Genomic DNA, 26,644 nt, shown 5'->3' with positions numbered 1-26,644 from the left:
AAAGCCCCCCACAAATGCGAAATACTTCCTTGAAGCTAGCATTCATTCACCCACATGTTAATGCATTCATAAATATGATAAGGGGTGGACACATGTACTGGGAAACACTATGTAAATACATCACTGAGGTAGACGCTTGCTATTTGCCGAGACGGATGAACATATCTGCTCAGCCCGAAATTTTGGGAGGCCCAAATTTTCTATGCAACCATGGCTCACATACTAATCCAACGACCGACACGACCGCCCGACGCTCCACGCAACAGTCCGGCATCAGTACTCGCCTAGGCGACCGCCTGGCTCTTCGCTCCTCGCGTGCCAAGGACTGGGGCCACGCGAAACATAGGTTAAAGGTTGGAGCAACAACTATGTACTAACCCAGTCACTACGAACTCAAAGGCTTCCCACTCCCAATTCTCGCCACAGCCCCCTCGCAGCACGTTCAGCTTGGGCTCGTGAATACAATGCGGCTATATCACCATTTGCGCAATTCGACCACGAAACATATCGATAAGGCTGGGCGCGTATCCATCAGGCTGGCCGCGCATCGGGCGTGCAACGACCACGTCACGCCAGATCGGAGACACACGCAGACAGGTTTGTCATCTTGGCAAAGTCGCGCTCATCCTGCCAGCTTGCCATGGCAGCCCTTTGCCGAGCGACGGCCGCCCGCCGGTTTGCAACGTCATCGCTCCTACAGAGGGCGGCGCCCAGCGACGAAGCCTCTGTGCCAGGTGACGGCTTCCCACCGGCAGGAGGAGGCCGCACGTCGGAGACCAGCGGCGGCGCTTCCAGACCGGACGACGGCAGGAGCGGCACTCACACGCCGGGCGACGGCCGCCGGCCAGCGTCCAACAGCTTCACTCCCGCGCTGGGCTGCCAGCACCGGGCATCAGGTGCTGGCAGCGAAGACGTTCCTCTGTCCGGTAACCGCCACCCATGGAGGAAGCCGCCCGTCGGCGAGCAGCGGCGGTGTTTCCAGACAAGACGACGACAGCGGCCGGCGCCTAACAGCGGTGCTCCTGCAACCCAGTGGAGGAACGGCTGTTATTTTCCGGTTCAGGTTTCTTCTTGCACTAATGATATCAGTGAAACGTCATATCGGCACACTGTGTCAACATATCTTAGAGCTGGGCCCTCTTCACCATCCCAGGCCTGCTTCCGGACCCCCTAACCCCTCCCCCTATGTCTTTGACCCGGCCGCGGCCCAAGCCCCAGCTGAGGTTGGGGCTGTGACTGGGGCTCACGCTGATGTCCATGGAACTTTGCAAATTTGCTGTTCTCACTTGCACCCTCAGAACAAAGAAAATTTATGCAAATATTTATAAAGGAGCAGCTTTTAATATCTGGCCTTGTGGGAAAAATAATTGGTTGTTCCTAAAAACTGCCATAGTTTTGACTTGATATAATTGCTGAATGTGCTCGGAATCATTACTCACTTCATCCTGGCATAGCAGCAGGGAAGAATTTTAATGTGAACCACCATTACCACAAATACAAAAAACCCACCTGCGGACAGACCATTTTATACTTCAGACAGGGATACTGCAGTCCCAAGCCCTAAAACACAGATAAATTTCCCATTCTGCACTCCTATCACTGCAACTTTGTTTTTACTTCATATGTTATGTATGTCTGAAATATGAAAATTTATTAAGATCGCGTATTGATGAGCGCTGTTTGGCACTTCTACAGTGGATCTAACAGCGGAGTGTATGAAGAAAACGAGCAGATGAAAGTCAAACGTCAATTTTTGAAGTCAGTCTCGAGGATACAATGACGTGTTCAAGCGTGGGGGGGGGGGGGGGGGGGTGCTGAGTCCCTAAACTGAAACTCAGCCTTTTTGCTTTCACCGGGTCCAGCAACCTTAGCATGTGATAAGCATGCGAAGTTCTAAGACGTATGAACAGCACATTAGACATAAATAACTCCAATACCATGTTCAGATATTTTCAACTTCTATTTCCCATATCCAAGGATACCTTTCTTTGGGGGGTGTTCTGTGGTGGGTTGCGAGCGCTGCGCTGCTGCCAGGCCGCCGCTGGATGTTTGTGCGCCGCCGGCTGCCGCTGTCATGCCTCCCCGCAAGAGCGAATTCATAATGAGAAGCTCATTGGTCAGCACACGAGCCAGATGGTGCAAGCGTACGACTCGGCACATTGTGACCCAGGTACACCCGACGGCAGCACACACTCGCGTAAGCCATAGAGCTAGGATGAAGCGGGTGTCCGGGGTATTGGTGGGGCGGTAAGTCCGGTTAAGCCCATGAACGGCTGTCGCCCCTTTCATGGCTGTGCGCCCATAAACACGGTACAACACCTCCATCTTTTTAGCTGACGATAATATTCAAATGGGGCAAAAACTGGTCTAGACGCATTGATGATGCGTCCAAATTGGCTGGAATCCCACGCAATCGGCGAATTACCTTGGCAGGGACCTGTTAGATGAGAACCCTGGGAGCCCCATCGGTATTAATTTAATCCACACAGACTTCATGCATTCGGCGCCCCACCACACTCATTCCAAGCCTACACATCCGCTGGCGCCCACGTCACCCCACTAATTCTTGGCTCACACAGTGATGAAACCCCCCCCCCCCCTCCTATATCCAACGCTTTAGCACTATAATTGGCCCGTCTGCGCGAGTCCTCTTTAAGCTAATTTAAATTTTAGTTATTACATTTCAAGCATCCAATAAATCCACGCTTAAGCCCTTTTTAAAACATGTCAGGCATCAGGTTAATTTATCAGGGGGGACCGACCCAGCTACTGAACCGACATCAGGCGTCCGAAGCTGGACAACAACTCATTCTCTCGCCTGACCTCCAGGGTGGTGGCTTCCTCTTCAGAAGACACTGCTCGCGCTCCATCCATGGTGGGAGGCCCACCATGTCTTGGACCACGCCCACAGCTCGCAGCTTTCCGCAGCCGCGCACGCGCCTTAGGCAGCACATCGTCCAGCACGGAAACGTCGCCTCCGAAGTTTCTGCGAGCTCGCCTCCCGCCTGCCAGAGTGAGCTTTGTAAGACACCGCCCTACGGCGCGTCCCTCAGTGACCTGGAGGTAGACAGCGTGCCAGATGGGACGGTGGAGCCCCTCGGTAGCCAGCGAGCACCCGGCATGACCTTGTTCACGCCTTACGGTCTCCTCGACCAGCGCGCTCTGGGGACTCAGTCTGACTGGACTGTCCGGCGGCTCGGCCCCCTGTCGCCCTCCCTGCGAGCGTCGATGGCGGGATCTGTATCTGCCACCAACAATCCGCGATCAAGAACTTTAAGGCCCGGCGTACACCATGTCGGAAGAGAACAGGCTGTGTCTCATTCTCTTCCAAGGACATTGTACACCAACGGATAGACCCAGCCACCGCCGCGCATAATCTGGCATCCCCGGCGGCTCCCACTGGTCCTTGGTCATACCGAGACCAATGCCTTTCATGCCGTCACATCCGAGGTCAAGTGAGAGATAACGAAACGAGGCGACCGTCTCCCAGACAGAAAAACAGCGAAAACCGCGCCTTCAAGTCGCGCTACCCACAAACGTTCATCTGCCTAAGAGCAGGATTGCGGTCGCCTGGACTCCTCAATCCTGGCCATAGCCGAGCCGTACTGCTCGGGCGCGTTCCGCGTCTGCTTCCGAGCGCTACCCCGCCTCGCGAGTGACATCCCCCGTTCTCGCGGAGTCGTGGACGGTCCCTTGAGACGTAGCGAATTCGGTGTATCTCGCCGTGATGCCACAGCACCCACGGAAGACGATCTCCCTTCGACCGCCGGCTAAAAACCAGGAGATCCCGTCTGCTTCGGAAAGTTCGCCGCCGCACTACCCCGCACCAAACCTCCGGTGTCCGTAGCGAATCCCATCTTGACGAGAGGGGCCCTTGCCAACCGAGCATGGCACCGTGTGCAGATCAGTCAGTGAATCGAGCCGGACCAAGTCATACAAAAAACGAACAAACAAAAAACAGGGCGAAGGGGAAGCACACGCGTTCGTTAAAAGAACCCGTGCGCATGCGCTGGACGGGCCTCAGTGAGGGTCCAGCCGCCCCGACCTATCGAGAAAAATTCGGGGAACCAAGAAAGACAAGTCGTCCAACTAACCAACAGAATAGCGCCATGGCCAAAAGGAGACGTTCAGGAATATGCAGGTGTGGCCCGTACGCCGCGCGAGGCTGTGACACGGGACCGGCAAGGGCCACGACGAGCCGCTGCGCTTCCACGTGGCCGCCTCCAACGACAAAATCAAGATAGCCTCGGCGCGGGCTAACGAGCGAGCCATCGCGCCCAAGTGCGGGTCAACGGCCTCGCACCGTGCCTTCCCGCGCCGGGCGCGAATGCCTCTTCATCGCCTGACCAAATCACCTCCGGCCTCGCTTCCGCCTTCAACCCTTAACACACAGATCGTCACCTACATTTACAACAAATTAAACACCAACGCAGATATTTACCCGGTTTGACGCACCAGTTCCCTGGTTCACGGGGGCCCACCGCCGAGCCGCGTGAGGCATCGCCCTCCCCTTAATTATGGGAGGGATCCAATAACAGTGCCAGGCCGGGGGGTCGCCTAGCCAGTGCCCCCCGCCCTTTTCTCGACCACACGAGAGGGAACAGGAGACCATGGCCCACGCCCGCCCGGTGGGGACGGGTCAAGAGACACGTTTGGAGTGCCACCAGTCCATAGCTCGGTAAGGATGGCGGCAACAGCCTGCGGACTCACACGTGCATGTTGTCGCCGGTATTCCGTTGTCCGCGGGGCCTGAAGTCACTGCCAGGTAATGAGAGTAGTGGCTGTCTCGTCCTCGAGGTACGACCCTCGGCTCCTAATGCACTCTCCCCTGTCTGCCTCGAAGACCTCCCCCTCCCCCCCCCCCCTCCTCAGCTTTTCCCTCGGGGTTTCCTCTCAACTGACTCCCTTTGATAAACTTTTTTGGAAGGCTTTGTCCAACTGGGTCGGCACGCCCTCATTTTTTCTCGGTCCAATAGTATTACCGTAAAGCCCCCTCCTTCCGACTGTGTTGCCGGGCGGGCCTATCCCTTCCTTCCAGAGGTATGCCCCCAACGTGCCCCTGGACCAGATCTCGGGCTTGGCGTCGCCGTCGACGGTGCAGGGTCCGCCCGCCCGCTCCTGCCTTACCTCGACCGATCCTGTGGGTCCCCTTCTGATCCGTTCTCACGTGGCGTGGTACTTCTGATGTCAGCCAGAGTGACGACGGTGACGGCTCGGCGGGGTCCTTGGGGCGGAGCAGCAACGGCTTCTAACCATGTCAGAGATCAGAGCATACCAAAACATGTCAGAGAAGATCCCCGCCCGCATGTTGTTTCGCCGGTGACCTGGCTTTTCGCGTCCATTAGTCCAGATGAGATGGCCCATTTCGGAAGAAGGGCCGATCCGCATCCATCTCTGGGCTAATGGTTGTGTTTGGCGCGGCGGGAGGAGCTGCGGACCATGGCCGGCTTTCCTGCTGCTCCACGCCCCGCCGGAAAGCCCTACCGAGCACGAGCGGATGGTGCGGAAAATGACACGTTGCACATTGTATGCCTGCACTTTAAAGGGGGTGTTTCACATTTGCATGGGGTTTTGCACTAAAATAGCCGTCTTGAAGATTATTCGGTACAGTTCGCATACGTGCCGTTGTTAAGACCTAAACGCTTCCTGTTTTTGTGATGCACGCCCGCGAAGATGACCAAAGTGTTTCGGTGAGGCTGTTTCAAGGTGAACCGCTCAGTCATGACGCCATAATAACGTCACGCAAATCCGGCCAGGCCGACGCCGTAATCACGCCTCCTCTTATGCCACTAGCCGTGTGGCAATCAAGGCCAATGCAAACATTATGTCGAGATATTCATATCTGGTCTTCGTGCGTAAGAGTTCCAGCTATAACAGGCGTCAATTGCTTCTCAATCAATACTGTATACGGTGCGATGATGTAATCAAACAATGACATCCTGAGGACCATATTTGCTTAAAGAAGAAATGCATTGTCTAGAGCATCCTTTTCCACATACAGATATGCCAATAACTTAAAGTGAGCTTATTTCAGCGTATCTGATGTTTGTTTCAATAGGAAGGCGCGCAGCCGCCCGGCGCCGACCGCGCACGGCCTGATAGAGCCCCGGCGCCGATAAAGCACGGCCTGATGGAGCCCCGGCGCCGATCAAGCACGCCCTGATGGAGCCCCGGCGCCGATCAAGCACGGCCTGATGGAGCCCCGGCGCCGATCAAGCACGGCCTGATGGAGCCCCGGCGCCGATCACGTACGGCCTGATGGAGCCGGTGAGATCCACGGTCGCCCGTTACCTCCGCGTAATGGCACCGGCAGTTGTCTGTTGTTCAGGACGATGTGCGTTGCGTTGCGTGTTGTGGCTCTCCTCCTGACAGGCCTTGAGTTCCCAGGAAGCCGCCCGGGCTACCGCGCCGAGCCCTTCAGTGTCGGCAACCTTTGGGAATGTAACATTATCAAACGTGACATGTGGTAAACGTTGCAACGAAAAGGGCATTCTGCTAAGCATTGGGCTTATTTCGGAGGGTTTCATCACGGTGAAAAACAGTTCATTAATCGAATACACAGTACTGGAAAAGGTCAGAAAACAAAAACATATCTCCGAAAAAGTCCAAAGGGCTTATGTCAAACGGTCATAACTCCGAAGAGATAAAAGTCAGTTGAAAAAAAGGAAGAAAGGCAATGAGTCTAACATAAAGGGAATGTCAAATGAGTAAAATTCGAAAGAAAGAAAAATCTATGAAGATTTAACTAAGCAGAACAACAAAAGGTATAAAGTCGAAGGGGTTGTGGGTTCCTGAATAAAAATGACTTTAATTACCCTCCACTGATCGCGCAGCCCTTTCCGAACCAAATCCGTGGCGCTCAGTGCCATGTTTATCCCTATTCTTTACACGTTAGACCCCTCTACGCTTCGGCAAGGGACGCTATTGCAGGCCACTCAAGACAAAAGGGCTCTATGCCCTCATCTGTCTTGTAATGAGTCAGGGGCGGCGCATCATAGGGGTGGGAGGTGTCTGCCTTTTCGTCTACTGGCAGTGGGTAGCAAGAGTATATTTCCCCTCATTGAGGAGGCCCGGTTTAACTAAGCAGAAGGTTTCGCAGGTACCCAAATATTACTCGAATCTAAACACCCATGCCCGAGCTAGTAGGTCAATAATCGGATTCAGGAGGCCCTTTTGCATCGATAGACCTTTGTTCGGATCAAGAGACCTCCTTTTTGAATGGAGTATACCCTGTTTTGAACCACGCGTCCCTGTTTTGTGTCAAGGGGCTTTGCGGATTTGGCATGCCCTACGTGAATCAGGAGGCCTTGTCCTGGAACAGAGTTTCCCTTCACGTGTTTGGAGGTCCCTGCTCCAGATCAGTGGGCCCTGGGTGGACTACGCCATCATAGAACGTCACTGGTATGAATTGCAGGCGGGGCAGGTCGTTTCTGACCTCTGCAGCGATGTACATGTTTGCTCCACTCCCCAAGAACCTAAGCAGTTAGACGCAGCCACCCCACTTAGACAAAATTAAGGCCTCCGATGACAGAACAAAGAAGCCACGCAACTAAGCCCAGCGCAATCTGCCATAGCTGTCAAACATCTGGCTGCTCAGCAACTATTGACGGTAAACTATATCCCACGCCCCTATGATGCGGGGCAGCACGCATAGACTCCAGCGCACAGCCAATATTTTGGTAAAGAGGGGGAAGAGGGGGGGGGGGGGGCAGCGCGGTGATTCCGCATCAAGTCACTTTTCATCCTTCTTTCGTAAGCTATCTAATGTGAAAAACGAAAAAAATCCAGGCGTAAGGCTGGCCAGCCGCTTGCTGCACATAGGCTCCACCTGCATGGGCTCCATCCTCGGAGTTGGCGCGACAGCATCATGTTGTGCATATAATACGCTAACTGCTAGACTTCATCAACCAGCGGACGTGCCTAGGTCAGCTTAAATCAAACTACGGTTCCACTTAAGCTCCTCAAACTAGCTGTCCACATGGTGCGCATTTAGTACACGAAGCGCTAGATTCCCTCTGCCTGTGGACATGCCGCCAGCCGAGGGTCGAGCTACGCCCTGGTCATTCATTGACTCAAGAGAACATTTTGTAGATTATAAAAAATGCAACATTTAAGTGCAATTCACTGCTATGTCTACATCCAGCACGTCCCTGGTCACTGATCAATGCATCAAGTCAAAGTGCAGTGAAGTGCGTAGCTGAGTCTTATTACATAGATGAAGAGATATGTTGGTAAACTTATGCTCGTAATGACGAAACGCCATTGGCTCAGTAAGTGACGCTCACAATATATATATAATATATATATATATATATATATATATATAGCTTTTGCCGCGTTCATTTTGATATCATCAGCATACGGTTACCAATACATTTTTTAAAACAGGTCAAGCTTTAATTAGATAGGTAGCTGTTCTTTAAAAAAAATCTGCCTTTATAGAGTTGCTTTAAACCTGCTATGTTGGTGGGTCATGTGTGCCATCGATTACCGCCATTAATGAACCCAAAACGGCCCTATAAACTACAAAGGCGGACAATATTGTGTTGCGTGCTTTTCTTTGCTTAATCGGCTATAACTGAAAAGTCTATTAAAACTGGCTTGATCGTTTACCAAGCATATGCGAACATGGCCTGCAGTCGTTTTGAACAGTAGATACCCTACTACGCAGCGACGTCAGTTCACCTCACCATAACCTCTGCTCGCTCATAAGACACTTTGTGGTTTCGTTCATTGTGTTCCTGGACTTAATATGTAACTTGGAGAGATATTTAAGGTGCATAAGAGGCTGCCTGCAAAACAAAAAAAATGTCAGCGGCTATCATCACTCGTTTATGTACTCCAGCCAATGGCAGGGCGAGACGAAACAAGGCTGGTGTAGAATATGGTGTACAAGCATCCATGGTGCTTGGAGCGTGGGAGCTAGATGAGTAACATGCTGATGCGCCTGAGGCACATCTACACGTTGTATCTAGCTGCCACGGCTGTTAACTTTTTTGAAGCCTTCCCATGAGGCTTTCAGCGATGGAGGACTGACCTTTCATCTGCGCGTTAGCAGTGACCGTGGCGAAGGGAACTGCAGTCCTCCAGAATAACCGGCAGCGGCTCAGCTTCATATTTGCTTTAACAGTTTTCAGTGACGCTTGTCAGTCAGGTTCCACACTCTCTGCAAATTGCAAACACGCAGGAGAAGTGTTAAACGACTGACATATGCTATTGACAGCTGTATCATTGCACGTAACTCTTCTACGCATCTGTTCGGGTTTTCATGTGGGTGCTTTCTAACGCTACTTGTTGTCAAGGAGCTGTTTAACGACAAATCTGTAACTCCTCACAATTTGACGCAGGCGCAGGAACGTCGTTTGTTATGTTCACGGGCGTCTCATTTGGCAGCAGACTGTGGGTGGATATGCCGTTCAAATATGACTGCTCGACTTTAAGCGTGTCTGGCAGACTACACGCTCACTCTGCCCGCGCGGACGAAAAGCCGCATCTCTCACTTCTCATACAGACTTTGTGTTCTGCCGGTTGTCAGTCTTCAGCACGAGCGTGAGCCCCGTCCCGGTTTTCGACCCCTCATTAACATCCATTGCGAGCTCGTCTTAACAACTGCTGGATCTTGTCTGGCAGTTCGGCTCCCATTTCTTCTCATGGCGAACGGTGCAACGTTTCGCAATGGAACTTGCTGCTGGTTAGAAAGTGAAAAAAAAAACAGTTTGAGAATGACAAGAGAATGTGTGAAAGGACACGGAGGATTGGAAGGGCTCAGAGTGAGAGGCGGAAAGACATTGAAGCAAGTCATGGTGTAGGTTAAAAGGGAGACACAGAAAGACGAAAATAAACAAATAAATAGATATTTGAAGAGGAAGACACACAACTCGCAGCTAAGTGTAAGGACACAAAGAGACGAGGATGAAAGCAAAGGATAATAAGCAATCCTGGGCAACGCACCGTTCCTGTTGGTTTGAAATAGCATTGGTCGAGAAAGCATGCGCATATCTTTTCAGCAGTGTCAGTTCATGTGACTCTCATCGCATGCAAGTGACAGCCAGAAGCCAAGACAAAGGAAATAAATGCATTGCACACTTTTATTGCATGGTTGGCAATACGATAACCCTCGCAGTAGCACACGATAAACATGCTTGAGGTAACGAAAGCGGATGATATCAACATACGTAAAGCAATATGGCCAGCTAGGGAAATGAAGACGTAGATGCAGAAATCACACCATCATTCGCCCAACTGTGTAGGGGGAGTCCGACAGTTGGTAGAAACGTAACATGATTGGGAGCCAACGGATGATGCTGTTAAGCAGCAACCGCCTTTCATATTGCGCCAACGTCAGTAGAGCACCAAGCTCGTATTTGATATGCGAACCAAGCGCGACAGATGCGGCGGACGCGCGACAGATAGGGCAGACCCGCGCACTGAGTGACTGAGCAGCACGAGGAACAAGCGCGTTACAACGTCGATAAGATTTCAGCTTCGAGAGCGGAAATAGTTCAGTTGGAAACGATCGAGAATGAACGGCATGCGGGGGTGGGTCAGGACTGATGGACTCCTCGCGCTTGGACAACGATGAAAAGCTGCGCAAATGTGCACGTAAGTGATAGTTGTTTGCGAGACAAGACAGGTTAAGTCGAGCGCATCACAGTATGTCAGAAGAATAGATCAATTTATGGGAAAATAAAATGTAGAATGTGGAAAAGTGTATGCAAGATCACATCAGCACACCAATCATGCGGCATAGACTTTGTCGTTGAAATGATGTGGTAGAGAAATGTCGCACGAATAACGAAGACAAGGAAATAAAAATATTTGGTGCGACAATGAACTGACCTTAACGGAAGTTTGGCTGCATATTCGCAGCGTTTTAACGTTGGAACAAAACGAGAGAGCGTGTTCCTAGCAATTTAAGATCAAAACCGAGAAAGCAAATGCCATCTTCCTGCCTCAAATTGAAACGAACCTATCACGATGTCGCAATATGGTTCTCGAAAACGAAAAGGCTATAAATGAAAACATAAACAGCGCAGTACATCATATTGCCATACCCCAGAAACGTCAAACGTCAGTAACAACCTGGCGAAGAGGCGAACAACAGCTCATTAGCACAACAGCGGCTTTATCAACAGGCAACATGTCGCAAATTCAACAGCAAAGAATCCAACAACAACATCGGTTCAACAATCATCACAGCAGCGTTTAGCACGCATGCGGCCTACGTGGGCAGTGGCTCCCGGGCGCACGCGGGTGGATATCAGGCTCGGATCGGGGCGCGCTTATTCCTCGGCCCAGGAGTCCTCGAAGTCCTTCTGCAGCTGGTCCATCCAGACCGAGTGGTTGATCTCCCAGTCGTCGTTGTCGAGACCACGGCCCGAGTTGTTGAGCTGGGTGAACAGGAAGGCGAGCAGAGCGCCGAGCGCCAGGGCGGCCAGCAGACCCAGGCTGACCAGGAACAGCGGCCCCAGGACTGCGGGCACAGCGGCGCCGCGCGTCACCGGCCGCGTTCCCTGAGCGGGGGCGGCGACGGAGTGCGGCAGTTGGCGGGTGGTCTCCCAACGGTTTCCGATAGATGGTGTCGCAATGCAATTTTTGAAAGTTTTGCATGTGCTTGCAAATAGCAATGTCATTCAATTGCTGTGGTTGATCGTTGAGAACACCAGCAAACCTAACCGGACCACAGTGAACCTGATCGGACCACAGTGGACCTGACCGGACCACAGCAGACCTGACCGGACCGCGGTGGACCCGACAGAACTCCTTTTGACCGACCCACTGTTGCGCCCCGACACTTCTGGCGACATATGTATGCCTCGTCAGCACGAGTCGAGCGGCTGCCGGCGCCGGACCAGCGGCGTCCGAGGGGCCTACTCACTGTCAAACTTGCCGCCGCCCTGCTCCTGCGGCTGGTAGCCGTAGGAGCTGCCGCCCGAGTAGCCCGTGCTGTCGTACCCTCCGGAGGCGCGGCTGACGATGCTGTCGGCGGCGGCGGACAGTGAGGGGCGCGGTCAGCTCATGACCAGCCGGACAAGCCCGGCCGCGGCACAGCCGGTGGAACGACACTTGTGAAAATTGCCGGTGGCAAAGACTGGAAAGCATAGTACAGATTGGGCCATTATGTTTCTAACCAATGGGTACATCTACTATAAACAAAAAGGAGGATGACCGGAGCTTTTCCAAGCGCGTGGATTTGTGTCCAATTTCGGCCCAGACACCAGACGACGTGGACAAGTGCCCAATCAATCGTCGAGCCATAGAAACCGGTTCGCCGACGGCCGGCGCGGTGGCGCGTGACGGACAGGGCCGTCGCTGCCGTCGCTGCCGCCGCTGCCGCCGCGCTCACCTCTGCAGCCAGCCGAACGGCGACTTGCGCCGACGAACCGGCTGGTTCTGGTAGTTGTAGTAGTTGTTGTAGTACGTTTCGTCATCGTTCAGAGCGTACTCCGTATCCCGTTTCTGCAGGGTGCCTGCGGACGGAGCGGTGGTGATTAAAGCGGCGACCCCGTTTCGCCGCCGCACGTCGGACGCATAAACATCTGCCTCGATCTCGGAGTGGGCGTCGCTCCTGGCGTCATCGGACGCCGCCGCCGCCGCGTGGATGGCTACAGATCAGCCGGCAGGGAAAGTGCGCCGAGCGCGGCGAGATGCGACGCGCCGCGCCCGAGATTTATTAAACAAATTATTTAGAGACGCCCGCCGCGCTCCGAATCGATCATTTCTGCCACGCGGCGGTTTTCGCTGACAGACGACAGGCACGCGATTTCGGTACGGCGGCAACGGCAGCCGACTCTGGAGTCGTGCCAGCAGGGCTGGGACGATGATTGTGCTGTCAGTATCACGGCGTTGCAGATGGAAATGTTTGCTCGTGTCGAACACTTTGCAAGACGGCACCGCCGCCGAAACCAATTAAAGGTTGCCGGCTTTGGGTCGGCATAAAACTGCGCTGGTCAAGCGGCATCCCAGCGCTGGTCAGTGGTTACCCCCAGCATGGTCACGTACGTGTGCCACGACCCTGTGCCACGTGTGACCGCAGGCCCGGAGCGGTGCCCTCCCCCATCGGCGGCGTCGGCACTGGGCCGTCACCCGTCGGTCCCACGCCCCAATCAACAGGCGTCCGGGAAACGGGAGGGGGGGGGGGAGGGCGAGATCCTCTCATAACCGGGTCAGTGGGCATACCGGCCAGCAGCCATCGGCGTGGCGGCAGCTGCAAGGCGCCTCGAGGCTGGTCCGCGGGCGCAGCCGCCTCCAGCTGACCCAGTTTTCTGACCAGACCGGGTGGAACGAAGCGGCACTCCGCGCCCATTAGCGATGACAATCAAGCTGATCTCCATTTACTTTAAAGTGTCAAGTGGGAGCATGTCAAGCCTGGAGCGGTGGCGGCCCCGGGGGCTGGTGTGAGCGTTGGTCAAGTGGGGAGCCTGTCCAGCCTAGGGGGGTGGTGGCCACCGGGGGCTGGTGTGAGCACTGGTCAAGTGGGGAGTCTGTCCAGCCTAGGGGGTAGCGGCCCCCGGGGCTGGTGTGAGCACTGGTCAAGTGGGGAGTCTGTCCAGCCTAGAGCGGTGGCGGCTGGGGGCTGGCGTGAGCACTGGTCACAGTGCCCCGAGCGGAACACGACGCACCTGTGGCAACGGCAGCCACGCAGCAGCAGACAAAGGCGATCAGCACGCTCTTGTTCATGTTGACTTTCTGCAAAAAAAAAACAGCACATGATTAAACTAGCATCAGGTCGCCAACGTTGTCACCAACGCAGACCAAGCACCTCATGGCCCAGGGCCAAATCGGTGTGGCGGTTGGCAGAAATGGGCCCCATCCCGGTGCCCAAGTGTACAGGAGTAATCTGAAATTATTGTTCACACAGATTCGGCCCAGCGGACGCCTAACACTTGATTCAATAAATTAGGAGTTGCAGCATGTCTTCGTGATTCGTTCCTTATGTCGCCTTTTATTAGGAGTTGATGCTTTGCGCCCGCTGATTCGAGGAAGTTTGGGCCTGATGAGGGCCAAATGCTAGGGCCTAAAACAAAGCGCAAAGTTCAGTGTTTCAAATATTTGCGACTTATCGGGCGGAAAACCTGCTTTTGCAATCAGGCATGACTTAAGCTGTGAAAGATCATCTGCGAAAACCCGAGCTGAGAAAAGTCAAAACCACCACACCGCAGCGCCTCGTTTGTGATTATAAGACCGTGTCAGGGCTTTGAAGCGGAACTTTATGCAAACATTGCAAATGCCAACTTATGCCTAGCCACATCTTTGAAGTATTCATTTGACGGCCGCGATAGCTGCGAAATCAGTCGGTAAACAGAAGCCAGGTAACACAGCACGCGGGAGGCATGCTAGCGGAAGCGCGCTCCATCCCTGAGGCTAACGCAATATGCGTGTCAAACAGGCCACCATCCGTCTGAATTGTTGGGCCGCTCCCACGTGCCGTTTCATCCGATTACGATGAGGGGCATGAGCGCAAGTCCCGTGTGCCTGAGATGAAAAAATGCCGTTCGGTAAAAACAGGCGGCGGAATCCCGGCACGCCCCTCCCCGCGTGGCGCCGCCGGCACCGGGCTCTCCCACCCTTCACGCGTTTCACCGTCCTTTCTCCTTGGCCAGCCGGCGAGCGGAAAGCGCGTGCCGGTGAAACGCGGCCCACTTCGGGTCTGCGTGCCCCGGCCTAACGCGGCTCCGATGTGATTAGCCGGGACCACGTGGCGAGGGCCAGTGCTCGCTGTCCGAAGCGGCGGACCAGCCGGGCGCGAGAAACGCTCCGCTGCTGCGAAATGTCATGGGCCAAACAGTGAAAGCGGGAGGACGGGTGACATGGCGGACCGGCTCGGACCGGCAGCGGTTTCAGCAGCCGTTGTCATCGACAGCAAAATGCTGGCAAGCTCATGCTTTCCACACGTCCGTAGACGGCGGATCGTCCAGCACGTGGTGGTTGAAGACGTTCTCACGCGGCTTTCGAAGTCTGCACACATTTCCCAGAGCTTGGACTTTCAAACAACGGAGGAATGCCTCCGTTCTGAATCTGCACACCGTAAATTTTCATAAGTAAGCATGAGTTTTAACTCAAATGCTTCTGCAATAGCGCAAACCTTTGTCCAGCGTAATAACTCCTGTCAAAGGAAGCGAGAACCTTAAAAAGCACGGGAAACACTTATTTGAAGTTGCGTCTTTCCATGCGTAACCATTGGATTGTCGTTGAACTTCGCAAAATATATGAGACCAGAAGCGCCCTCTGGCCCGCTCCTGTTCCTAGGTTTACGCCCAGTCACACACTTCTAGGAAGGTGAGCTTTTCAAGACGACACTAGAACACAAACATGGGTGTTGCAACAGTTGTAGGTGAAGCAATCGTTTTGAACATAAGCAATTAAAACCAAAAGATCCGTCTAGAAGGCAGTCCTCATCCATGTAGCAACCTTACGTAAGGGCAGCTAATGACAACAACATTATGTACACTCAGACATTAAGACCAATCATTAAATATTACAACAGGCCAACTTCAGTCGAGAACAGTCGGCTTATCACTGGGTATAACTGCTCAGCGTGAGTTCTGGCTAGCTTTGGTCACTGGGAGACCAAGTCACGCGGGTAAATATGTCCGCCGGGTTTTTAATATTTTTTTTCGGTGACTGCACGAACATTTAAGCGTCAAGCGCATGCCCACATCTTCTTCTTCCCGATTTGGTCTCAAATTTTTGATGGGGTAGATTTCTGGGACACCCACGCTAAGGGCCAACAGGCCATCCCAACCAGTTGAAGATGGGGGGATCTCATAGGGGTGCAAATGGAGGAGTAAGCGCCCAAATATGGGCTTGAACGAAAACGAAAAGCCAACAATGCAGTGAAGTCAGAAATGATGCTGTTAGTAGAATATCACCATAGCGAACTCGCTCAGTGTCTGTTTTGCGGTCGACTTTACCAACCAGTTTCAACATTTCTGTAATACTTTACCAGGTGTGACCAGTTATTAAATGAATTTTGTATGCCATAGTAAACGATGATATGCGTCATAAGCGTTGGCCGTCGCTGTCAAATGCGGCACGCCAGGCTGGTGCCCACAAAACTGCACGACACGAGGGACTTGAGTACATCAGGCAATGACGAACTGATCCGGTCAGCTGAGCTAGGGCTGACTCTGAAGATATCCTGCATGGAGTAAGTGATGCGCTTGTGAAAACAGGCTGAAGGTCCCTGGCCGACCTGAAACCATCCGAATCATAAAATTGGGTCTTGTGTGAGGACCCATCACCCGAACAGGACTGCGATCTGGCGGTGCCAACACGAAGCTTTAGTTGACGGCTGCAACGCACCCATCGCCTTAGTCGATCCCATGAGCCCCATTCAAAGTATCTAGGTGTGCCTCACAAGAGACTTATCATCGGAGCAGGGGTGAAGTCAGTATTAGAAGGCCAAAAACCTGGCATTCGCTACGTATGTTTGATGTTATTTGTTGATCTAAAAATCCTCCTGATGCCCACCCCCTTCCAAGATCTACAGCTGCCATGTGTGGAGGTGCATTTGTTACATATTGTCCCATCTTGGCAAACTCTCCACACCGTCGAGAAGGTGTACAGTGCGCTGCAAAACCGAAATCAATTTCTGGCAGCCGCTCTGGTAAGAGCCTGGCGATCCTATGTATTGAATCTGTAGTGAGGTTTCTTCAGGACTATCGGTAAGGCAATTTTCCTACAGCTTCCTGCACCCACCAGTACACAAAGAATATTCTAAACCCATGCACCAAATAATAGCAATAATACGCTCAATGATCTTACCAACAGCATTTAAAAAATGGCCGACATGGTGAGACGAGCACACGGTTCTGAAGTTCCCAATGAGCCCCACAGATGGTCAGACCAACGATGGTGGCGCCACCACCGACGTGCCGATACATAGGTGGCGCTACATGCCCGGTGCGAACTATGCATTAAACATTAGTCCGCGGCTCGCTTTTCAAACAGATGCCTGCGCTGTTAAGACATCCCAGGTGTTTGGACAACGCTCTGGGACGAGTGATGAGTCTGAATCTGACGGATCGTTGGAGAGAAAGATCGCATTTTAATGCGAGAGCCCGCGATTGACGGAAACGAAGAAAGCGGAATTAAGTTACTCCGTGTGAATGTAATGAAGGGAGAACCGCGCTGGTATTAGTTTCAATTCATGTATCGTATTTACCTGAGTACAAGTTGCAGCTGGGAGACGAACTCACGTGAATCTAACCAGCTGCAGCAATGTTATGCGCGGTGATGTGTTATCTCATAATGATGGAATCGAGTCACTAACCAACGCATAAGCAACGATAGTTTTTTATGTCTCCAAGTGCTTACGAATGAGTTGTCTCCAACACATTAATGCCTGAGGTGGCCTCAAAGCTCCTCAAATCGAACACTGCTCCGGGTAATATGCAGAGAACTAACTTGAAAGCCTGGCGTGCACCCCGATTGGTTCAAGAGCTCTTCCATGGTGGAAATTGCTAATCTCCCTAAACACCATAGCGTCTGTGACTAAAAACATCGGGAAACACAGCAATCAATGCGATTTTGAAGCACAGCACAGCTTTGAAGTCCAAAGTCCAACATCGATGAGGGGCTGAGCATCGGATAATGACATTGTGACACTCTGTGCTCTCTGTTGTGAAGGGACGACCGATGCTCAGCTGGTCGACATTCCAAAAAAGTGCTAGGTTGGGTTAGGTTAGGTTAGGTTTTGCATTTGCCTGATTCCGCAGACCAGCAATGTCCATGATAAAGAACAAGTTTCGGGGTGGCCTGAACGTCCGTGGCTTTAGATGGCGCCACAGGCGCTCGGACGCCACGGTAGATGGCGTCTGAAGCGTCATCTGCGCCGACATGGGGGACGTTAAGCCGGAGAAATGATAGCACGTGCCGTTTGACTTCGAGTGTGCACGCGGTCGTCTTGTAGCGAGCAAGTGACGGATGAAGCTGTGCGTGATAAACAGCGCACCCGTCGCGTAATCATGGTGCCGCGCATGTCGGACTCCAGAGCAGCCTGGACGGGTACAGGCCTGATTAGCGAGACAGACGGAGGGGAGACGTGGCAGGCGACAGGCGTATATGTGCGACAGATGTGGCAGGTGAAAGGCTTACGTGTGACAGACGTGACAGGTGGCAGGTGTGCGCGTGACAGACGTGCTGCAATGCAGTCCCGCGATGACCGTGGAGAGTGGAAAATCGCCGTGCAGCAGTGAATGCAGTCCATCAGCATGTAAATACGAGGCAACGTGGTGTGCATGATCTGAAAACTCTATTGATCGCCAGTTTTCATAGCGTGTGTAAACTTATCATAGCTATTAACTCGTGCAAGTGCAGGTACCTTCGAAGCTTTTCATCTGATAGCTTCGTTCCATTGAAATGAGTGTGTTTGGGGAGACAAGAACGCCAAGCGGATTACGCAGCCAGGCTCTATTGGAGTGAAGTGAGATAAAACATGTCTTAAGTATTGTCAAAAATTTAGGCTTTAAAATATGTTTCAGAAAATGTCTCAAGGATATCGAGAATTACTCTCCCTTTAAGCAGACCTTCCCTTCCCCACCTCATTTGGACCTCCCACCATAGGGATCCTACGAATCAATGACCCGAAATCGATCTCATGGGTACAGCACAAGTGCAATCAGCTGTGAAGTAGACATAAATGCATATACCTCCTAGTGCAAGATAACTCCAAGTGTCAGTCACCGTCGAGAGTCAGAAGCAAAGCGCCGGAAAGACCAAATTTGGTGGAGCCTCACCCTCAAACTTAACCTGTTGGCCTCTGTTGAGTTAGATTGGGTGTGTTGCGGTAGCCTATAGATGCATGAAACGTCGTCCTGCAATTACAGTGTTTGAAATGGCATGCGGAATACAAAGATAAAGACATTGGTAGATAATTAGAAGTACAAAACGCAAATTTGGAAAAAGAAAAACACGAGTTTGTGAATGTATTAGCTCCTGCTATTGAACTCGAAGTCCCCATCCAGCCCACCGTCGGCTGGGTCGGCCGCAGGAGAGCCTGAGCAAGGGTCACTGCTGGTGCGGCGGCGGCGGCGGCGGCGGCAGCGGTCAGAAGCCCAACGCGGCCTCGCTGCAGTCGTGCTCGGCCGCCGGCCTGGGAGGGGGCCGTCGCCGTGTGCGCCGTGGCACGCCTCACGCTGCAGGCCAGGCGGGCTCGTGGCCTGCCGGCCGCGCGTGACACGTGCTGCCGCGAGCCGCGACTGGCGGTGCCGCGAGGAAGGTGGCGAGCGGCGGGAGAGGGGGGGGGGGGGGGGGCGCGCCTCAGACTTTGCCAAGAGGTGTGAAGAGGCATTGTCCCAGTGGCTTATTTGTGACACTGTTGATCTGTGGCAAATATCTCATTGCAATGGTTATCTGCCTTACGATCATGGTTTGCTATTTGCATTATTTCAGTGATTCCAGACAAGTCTTCATGTATTATTAATAATTACGATTGGAATGTGTGCAAAGCAATCTAACACTTACCTTTTAGAAACTAAGCCACCAAGTACACAGATAAACGACGGAAAAGGAGAGAGCGAGAGCCGCATGTGCCGCGTGCTTTGACAAAAATAGAATAAGAGCCCATTCGAGAGTCGATAAGGCGCGCGCTGCGTCACGCGGCGTTTGGGTAAATACGGAAGAGACGGCGGGTCACGACTGCGGCCGCTGGTGTGGGAAGCTCCGTTGTCCAGCAGTGACAGGCTGCTCAGACGCGTGAAGCCGAGAAACCTAGGTGATTGGACCGATGCAGTTGCCGTGAAGGCAGACGTGCTCTATTTCGGTCGTCGGGTGCCCTGGCCAGGCTGTGCGGCCAGATGATCACGCTTTTTGACAAATGTGGCACATTTTTTGCTGACGGCGCAGAATGGCCTCGCTCTCCGATGAACCGCACTCGGGTGAGGCGGGAAAAACCGAGAGAATCAGCGTGACACTGCAGAATAGGAACAAGCCAGCGGCGTACTTTAAGAATGTCCATCTCCACAGCCTCCTGCTGGAAAAAGTGCGCAAAATCAACAGCAAAGAAGCGATCAAACACCAACCCAACTTATGGCTTTTACCAATGGCCCTAAACTATACGTGGTCTGTTTGACGCCCGCGGTTCCAAACGACATTAGCCGACGGCGTGTGAAGCGATCCAAATGTGCACCGAACGAGGGGCGCAGATACACCAGCGTCCGGAATCGGCCAGAAGGGCGCAGATACACCGGCGTCCGGAGTCGGCTAGAGGGGCGCAGATACACCGGCGTCCGGAGTCGGCCAGAGGGGCGCAGATACATCGGCGTCCGGAGTTGGCCAGAGGGGCGCAGATACACCAGCGTCCGGAGTCGGTCAGAGGGGCGCAGATACACCGGCGTCCGGAGTTGGCCATAGGCACTCGCAGCCGATCTGTAGGCTTCGGCTGAGCTCGTCGGCTCCGCCCGGAGCCGGTCAGAGCCTGTTGGCTGCCGCCGAGCTCAGGTGGCTCCGGCCAGCTCAGGCGGCCCCAGCCAGCTCAGGCAGCTCCGCTTGTTCAGCCTGCTCAGGCTGGGCTGTTACACCAGATGGGGACGGCCACCAGCTGCGTTCCGTCGACTCACGTTGCCAGACTGCTCTCAGGCGGCCGAGCGTCACGACTGTGCATGGAGGCTCGTGACTGCCCGGGATCCGCCATGGGGGAGAAACCCGGGCTGTCGGCGCCGGCGCCGGGCCGGCTGGGGACGCGTCGGCGGCGCGCCAACGTGTTGAGGGAGAGAGCGCCGCGGCTGCATCGCCAATGTCATGCCGTGTGCCGCCAGTCACGGCCCGACGTGCTTCATGTACTGAGGCATGCTCGAGTTTGGCTTACTCGGCGTTAACGCAGCAGAGCCGTGTAATTGCTCGCCGCGGTATGCGTGAGTGCGGTGAAGCGTTCGTCTCTAGAGACCGAGAGCGGGGCGAGGTGCTGGGTTGCTGCTGGACGTAAAAGAAAGCGAGCGTGCGCTTGTCATTGGCCTGAATTGATTAATTCGCTAAAAGACTGGTAGCAGGCCAGCAAAATGATAATCATAAGCATTTCAGCGATACTCAAACAGCGATACTTATGCATTAACAACATTCGCATATGCACTAGCAACGAGCCCTGCCCGCCGCACCACCGCGTGGGGGAATCGACCGCATAGGTTAACTAGAACGCACTCATCACTTGAGACATGGAACACGACCTTTTACGATCGCAATTATGGCCACTGGCTCACCACTATACGGAGAAAATCCGTTGTTCCATAAATCAAAAGCTTGCAAAGATCGGCACTAAAAATTGCAAAAGAGTGTGTCCCACAGAAAGTATTACGGAGCTCAAATTGTGCTGCATCAGATTTGACCATCATGAGATCAGAGGGGCTCGGTGTCAGCTGCGTGGCTTTCACGCGGCTTACTTGCAGGAGGGGGGGGGGGGGGGGGGTAGCTAAAGCGGCGGCCTCTGCAGGGCACGGGTCATTACCGCCATCACACTCCAGCCAGGGGCCCAGCCGCCGCACTAACCACCATCACATTCCAGCCAGAGGCCCAGCCGCCACACTTTGAATGACAGTGCTCTTGGCAGGCCCCGCGCGCGCTTCTACTGTGCCGTCGCACTGCTGACGAGAACGGGAGTGCTTCCGCCGCGGCTCTGGCTATTTTCCTGCCGCACGCCTCTGGTAACTGCCGGCCAACAGGCGACGGCTCTGACACCGCTGGTGTTGGTGTGCTGGCGGTCGATGGGGGCCGGTGTGCGGGGAGCGAGCCCGCAGAGGCGCGGCGCTGTGCACCCAGCGTGACTCATCAGGCGCTGGGTAACGGCCGCCGGGCCACCGCGCCGCGCCGCCGGACTCGTGACTGAGCGGCCTCGTTCGTGACGCTGTGGCATCTGCTTGAACGGCACTCGTTGCAAGGAAGAATTCGGAGCGGCGGAGAGGGTTCAACAGACCAGCGTGGTGGTGAAGCATGTGAATTGGGCGCTTAGCGGCAGTGGTAAACTTGGCCCTATTTTGATGGTATTCTGTGTGGGAATGTTGCCACTTGGTTGCATGTCGCATGAGATTCCTTTAAACACTGGAAGCATTTTCGACTTCGTCGTTTCAGCAGAAACCGAACTGACAGGAAATAACCTTAAAGCTGGTGCAAACTTTAATCTTTATAATGTGTCGGGGTGCCATTTATCTTTCTGCAATACACTGCAAACGTTTACAATAATTGTCGCAATGCTCTTGGTATGAGAATCTGTCGGAGAGCCATGTCGATATAACGCGCATATGATGCAGGTGCGAACATGACATGAAGCCCTATGGCCTTACTCTAAACATCTCGGTGATTCAGGAAAGAAACGAAAAAGAGCACTTGCTCCTGTTTTAAACCTATTTCAGCAGACGGCCAGCAACAGACTGTAAGTTAGCGAACGGAGCTTAAGGTTATCGTCAAAATGCCGACTATGATAAGCTGGAATATTTGCAGACTGAAGGCCACAGTGCCTGCCTCAAGTGTGATGATGTACGTCGTCATATGACATATAGCATGCTCGCAAGCCATGATTAATCGACTTTGCTGAAGTGGTGTGGACTGTCTGCAATCAAAATCTTTTCAAAAAGTAAACTTTGCTTACAGGCACACAAACAAGGGAGTAAGAAAAAGACAATGTGCTATGATTTTAAAGTATAAGCTAAGTATTTAGCCTGGTGTGGTTGAGGCATCGACGTTATAAGCCTTCTGTTTCCTTCAACTAGAAGAAATGTCATAAGATGAACGACTTCAAGGAAAGCTAAGGGCGCTATCTTAGGAAATGATGCGATAGCGGGTGTGTACGTGGTGGGTTTGGATGGTAGGTTCTCCCAGACTGCATGTATCTGCAGCATTCCCCTTAAGTGCGTTATTGTTACCTTTCGTAAAGAAATGGCATATCGCCGCACTCGAAATTCATAAGATAAATGCAGGAAGGTACCATAAAGAAACATGGTACCATGAAATCCAAACTTTAGGTTGGAATCCAAGCGCAGCACGAGCCCTGAGGATCCCGAGCTCTCCCGGTGCCGTCGGTGCAGTCACTCACCTGGGTGTATGGGTTATCCAATAGAGCTCGGAGGAGACCGTTTGCCACCACCTTCGGCTGATCACTGATGCTTCTTTCCAGCCCCGCTCTCCGCTTTTATACGAGCACGATTTCGCACTCACTCTCCCGACTATTTTGAAGGAAAACTAGGCCACGCCATTGCTCGCCACACCATTTTCGTTCTTATCGGGCAGCCTTCCAAAAGTTTTCTCTCGAAGAAGGCCGGGCCTCTTGCACATCCCGCCCGCTAGATGGAACGTCTTAATCGGACACTCGCACCACGCCACGGTACCCACTAATCAAAAACCTGCAAAATCACCGCAGATCATAAACTTAAACATAACTTAGGGCAGCATAGGCCTTTCCAGCATTCCCAAATCCCCGCAGTGTGTGTTTGCGTCCTGCTGCAAAAACGGGTGACGGAGGTCGCCGGCATGATGCTGTGTCGTGCGCGGCTTGTGGGCGGGGCCAGTGCAGGCGCCGGTCGGTGGGTCGCCGTCGCGGCGTAGTGTGCGCCGAACGCGCCCCGGTGGCGCGTGCAGTGCCTGCCCGGCGTCCGTGCAGAGCGCGTCCGGCGGCGGCCAGCAGCGGCCAGCGGCGCTCGCCAGCATGGCCGGCGCCCAGCGGTGCCTTGGTGACCAGCGGAGTGCTGCTGCAGGTCCGGTGAAGTGGCGGCGGCTCGGCGCACGCCGTGCCTCACGCTGTGGTCGCTCGCGGCGGGCACTGCAGAGCGGTGCGCGAACTTCGCGGAACGAAGTGCGGGGTTGCGCTTGTCAGCAATGATTGCTTTTCGATTGAAGGGATTTGGGCTGTCGAAGTACTGGCTGTTCCATTCAAATGTGTGCGGCGCCCGCCCTTTCTGCTAGGATGAGAGGCAGACGAGGCTAATTAGCCCCATTTGCTGAATGCGTTCTAAAGCCCCGTTGAATCTATAAGTGAGATACGTAGGGCTGCGTCAAACTATTCAGGCATTTGACAACTCCGTCTTCCACATGGTGCTCTTTGCGCCTTAATAACTACGCAAAGTGTACCTTCAGCATGGACTCTATCTACGCCGAGCACACGGCAGCCTTACCTCCATTACAGCAGTATTATTAGCCCATAGAGTTACGGCCAGCGTGGACGCGGTAATGAAACACTTGTTTGGGACTTTTTGGGATTGAAAAGAGCCGTTTACTCACAAGTGTTCGTTGTAGAAAACACGATTTTTTGCAGTCTTAGTAGAATCCCATTCCCTAAATTACAAATTCCTTTCAGCCGTCATAACTTAAAACAGGTGGAATCGTTCGTGACTGTAGAACTTGCTTCCCTAAAAAAACGTCATGCCAACTCGTTGCCGATGATTAAAAACGTTGCGAAGAATTGCCAATGTCCTGTTTACCGAGCTTCCCGACTTTCCTACAATGCACGTCTGTGCGGTTGTTTTATGCATTATCAGCGTGCATGGAAAGCAAGAAAAACGGGGAAAAGGATGCATATTGCTTCAGCGTGGCAATTTGTTACAGACGACGCTTGGCGAAACGTTCGTGCGGCTGGTGCGTAGCGCCGCAGTGCGTCACACACGGCTCACCCATGCACCTGGCTTGCTCGCGTTAGCTGGGCGTTAAGCGGCGGCGGTGGCGCGTAATCGCGGCGCGCTTCACCGCGGCGCGCGGCTCCGGCGGCGGCTCACGCGGCGCGGGCTGCCGCCGCCCGCTGCAGTGTCGCGACACGGGCGGCGGTGGCGCGTAATCGCGGCGCGCCTCACCGCAGCGCGCGGCTCCGGCGGCGGCTCACGCGGCGCGGGCTGCCGCCGCCCGCTGCGGTGTCGCGACACGGGCGGCGGTGGCGCGTAATCGCGCGCGGCTCCGTCGGCGGCTCACGCGGCGCGGGCTGCCGCCGCCCGCTGCGGTGTCGCCACACTGGCGGTCGAGCCTCCGTCACAGCGCGTTGCCGAACGAACCAGTGTCTTAATTTGTGGTAGGTGCTTCCCCTGTGCCCTCCGTTTTCCCGGTTTTTATGTAACGTAAGTCACATGTTGGTATACTGAGGCAAGCTTTGCTAACGTCACCCCGCACCTCGATTAGCAAACAACGGTCACGTGTCAACACTGAGCCGTCGCTAGAAGAGCTCGCGCCCGCCCCTCTCACGCTCTCCGCGATGCAGGATGTGTGCAGACTTTTGGCTATGATGTGGGCTTTGTGGAGTCGTTGCCAGCGCCAGGTGCGGGCAGGTGCTCTGTGACTGGTGCAGTGTTCACCGCAGATCGTGGCGGCACAGGGAACCCAACTTCCGCGGCATCAACCACAAAGTTGCACGGTCATTGTGCGCGGTCGGTTGAAATGCTCGCTTCAGAGCTCACAGGTTTCTCCTCCGAAAAACCAAAAGGCTTGGCGAGGTTTACGTTAGGCCAGGCCCCTTTAACTACCGATCGTGGCCAGTCGTGTCGTGCGGGAACAAGTACTGTGGTATGCGCAAAACTACTAAAATGTTACTAAAATGCGTCGCACCAGCGATCACCATGCTGACTGTCCCGCCGAAGCGCTAATGGACGGACGGCAAGAGCGACGGCAAGAAGACTACAATTGGTCGTTTCGTTCAAATTTATTGGCTCATTTGGTCTTATGGCGGTTTCATGTTGTGTCAGTTACGAGCAAGAAGCCATGAGATACCTATCCCTTTAGAGCCCTGATCGTTCGTTTGCTGCCGTTTACTCGCACCGTCCATACCGTAGAAGAATGCCCGCGTAAGCACCACATCCTCGCTAGAAACCTGGCGCACTCTCCATGTTAGCTCTGGGTAAGGAAAAACGTGTAATGAGAAGTCTCTAACTGCTTCCATGTTTACCGAGGTCGCTCACGTCCAACAGCAGCTCAGGGCGCAACAACAAATTTACGGTGTTGACACAGCCTGAACACCACCAAGCAGCGCTACGATAATGGCAGTCTCTCTGTCATTATGGACGTTCAAAGTAAACAGAATACCAATTACGCCGCCGACAGCGGTGAACTGGGAGATCATGAACGTTGATGTTCGCGTCTCTTCATGCAGGCCCAGCGTTGGCGTTTCAATTCAACGACAATACAAGAGGTCGGCTCTGTGGCAATCATTTTGCATTTTGCGTCATGCAGAGATGATTTGCTACACCATAATGCGATGCCGACCCGAGATGCCAAAGAGTCGTCTGGCTCGTTACGGTGGCCGTTATCTGCTGGCTGTTGTTGGCACCTTCTACAGGGTAACTCCGTAGCTCGGCTGAGGTGTGCCGGACTGATGGCCCAGATGTAACATCTAACATTGCTTATAAAGATATTGTCATTTTTTGCTGTTGTCGTTACGAGTAATGTGATGCTTTTGGGCTTAGTAAGTTGCGTGCATTAAGAAATCACACAACTATGCATATCACCATTCCCGTAGCCGTAATAGTAGCACGAATGTTCACAAAACTTATGGAAATATGCACTAATGCGTGGAGACTGGCGAACCCCTCCTTCACGAACAGTATCACGTTTAATTAGAAGGGTTATTATTTAACTATTTATTATCTAGCAATTGCTACCAGGATATGATGCTATCCGGTATCAGCTTGTGGTACTCAGCAACCGCTGATTGACAGACATTAGTCAGGATAAATCGAAATTC

The 26,644-nt window shown here is 53.4% G+C and overlaps 1 protein-coding gene and 1 long non-coding RNA gene across 2 annotated transcripts; both read right to left on the bottom strand.

Annotated features, from left to right (window-relative positions):
- Positions 1 to 857: 857 nt before the first annotated feature.
- LOC119101252 (uncharacterized) lies at positions 858 to 5,312 on the bottom strand. Its single transcript, XR_005094523.1, has 4 exons — positions 5,128 to 5,312; positions 2,824 to 3,005; positions 1,983 to 2,078; positions 858 to 1,022 (listed from the first exon to the last, which is right to left on the bottom strand). It is a non-coding gene; the product is annotated as an uncharacterized LOC119101252 (long non-coding RNA).
- A 4,984-nt stretch (positions 5,313 to 10,296) lies between these two features.
- On the bottom strand, positions 10,297 to 23,103 carry LOC119101221 (uncharacterized). Its single transcript, XM_037224518.1, has 5 exons — positions 23,024 to 23,103; positions 13,623 to 13,689; positions 12,347 to 12,470; positions 11,879 to 11,979; positions 10,297 to 11,473 (listed from the first exon to the last, which is right to left on the bottom strand). Exons 2-5 carry the CDS (start codon positions 13,678 to 13,680, stop codon positions 11,283 to 11,285), a joined length of 474 nt encoding a protein of 157 aa, XP_037080413.1. The 5' UTR covers positions 13,681 to 13,689; positions 23,024 to 23,103; the 3' UTR covers positions 10,297 to 11,282.
- Positions 23,104 to 26,644: the final 3,541 nt, after the last annotated feature.

Source organism: Pollicipes pollicipes, unplaced genomic scaffold, assembly GCF_011947565.3.
Source record: "Pollicipes pollicipes isolate AB1234 unplaced genomic scaffold, Ppol_2.1 Scaffold_4881;HRSCAF=5763_pilon_pilon_pilon, whole genome shotgun sequence".
Lineage (NCBI taxonomy): Eukaryota > Metazoa > Arthropoda > Thecostraca > Pollicipedomorpha > Pollicipedidae > Pollicipes > Pollicipes pollicipes.
The sequence above is the reverse complement of the archived record's forward strand: the minus strand, read 5'-3'. Positions and strand labels throughout refer to the sequence as shown.

Coding starts and splice junctions, on each gene's coding strand:
- LOC119101221 (XM_037224518.1), bottom strand. CDS start 13,680: ATGAACAAGAGCGTGCTGATCGCCTTTGTCTGCTGCTGCGTGGCTGCC. Junction 12,471..13,622: donor CGTGGCTGCCGTTGCCACAG/GTGCGTCGTGTT, acceptor CTCCGTCCGCAG/GCACCCTGCAGAAACGGGAT. Junction 11,980..12,346: donor CCGTTCGGCTGGCTGCAGAG/GTGAGCGCGGCG, acceptor CGCCGCCGACAG/CATCGTCAGCCGCGCCTCCG.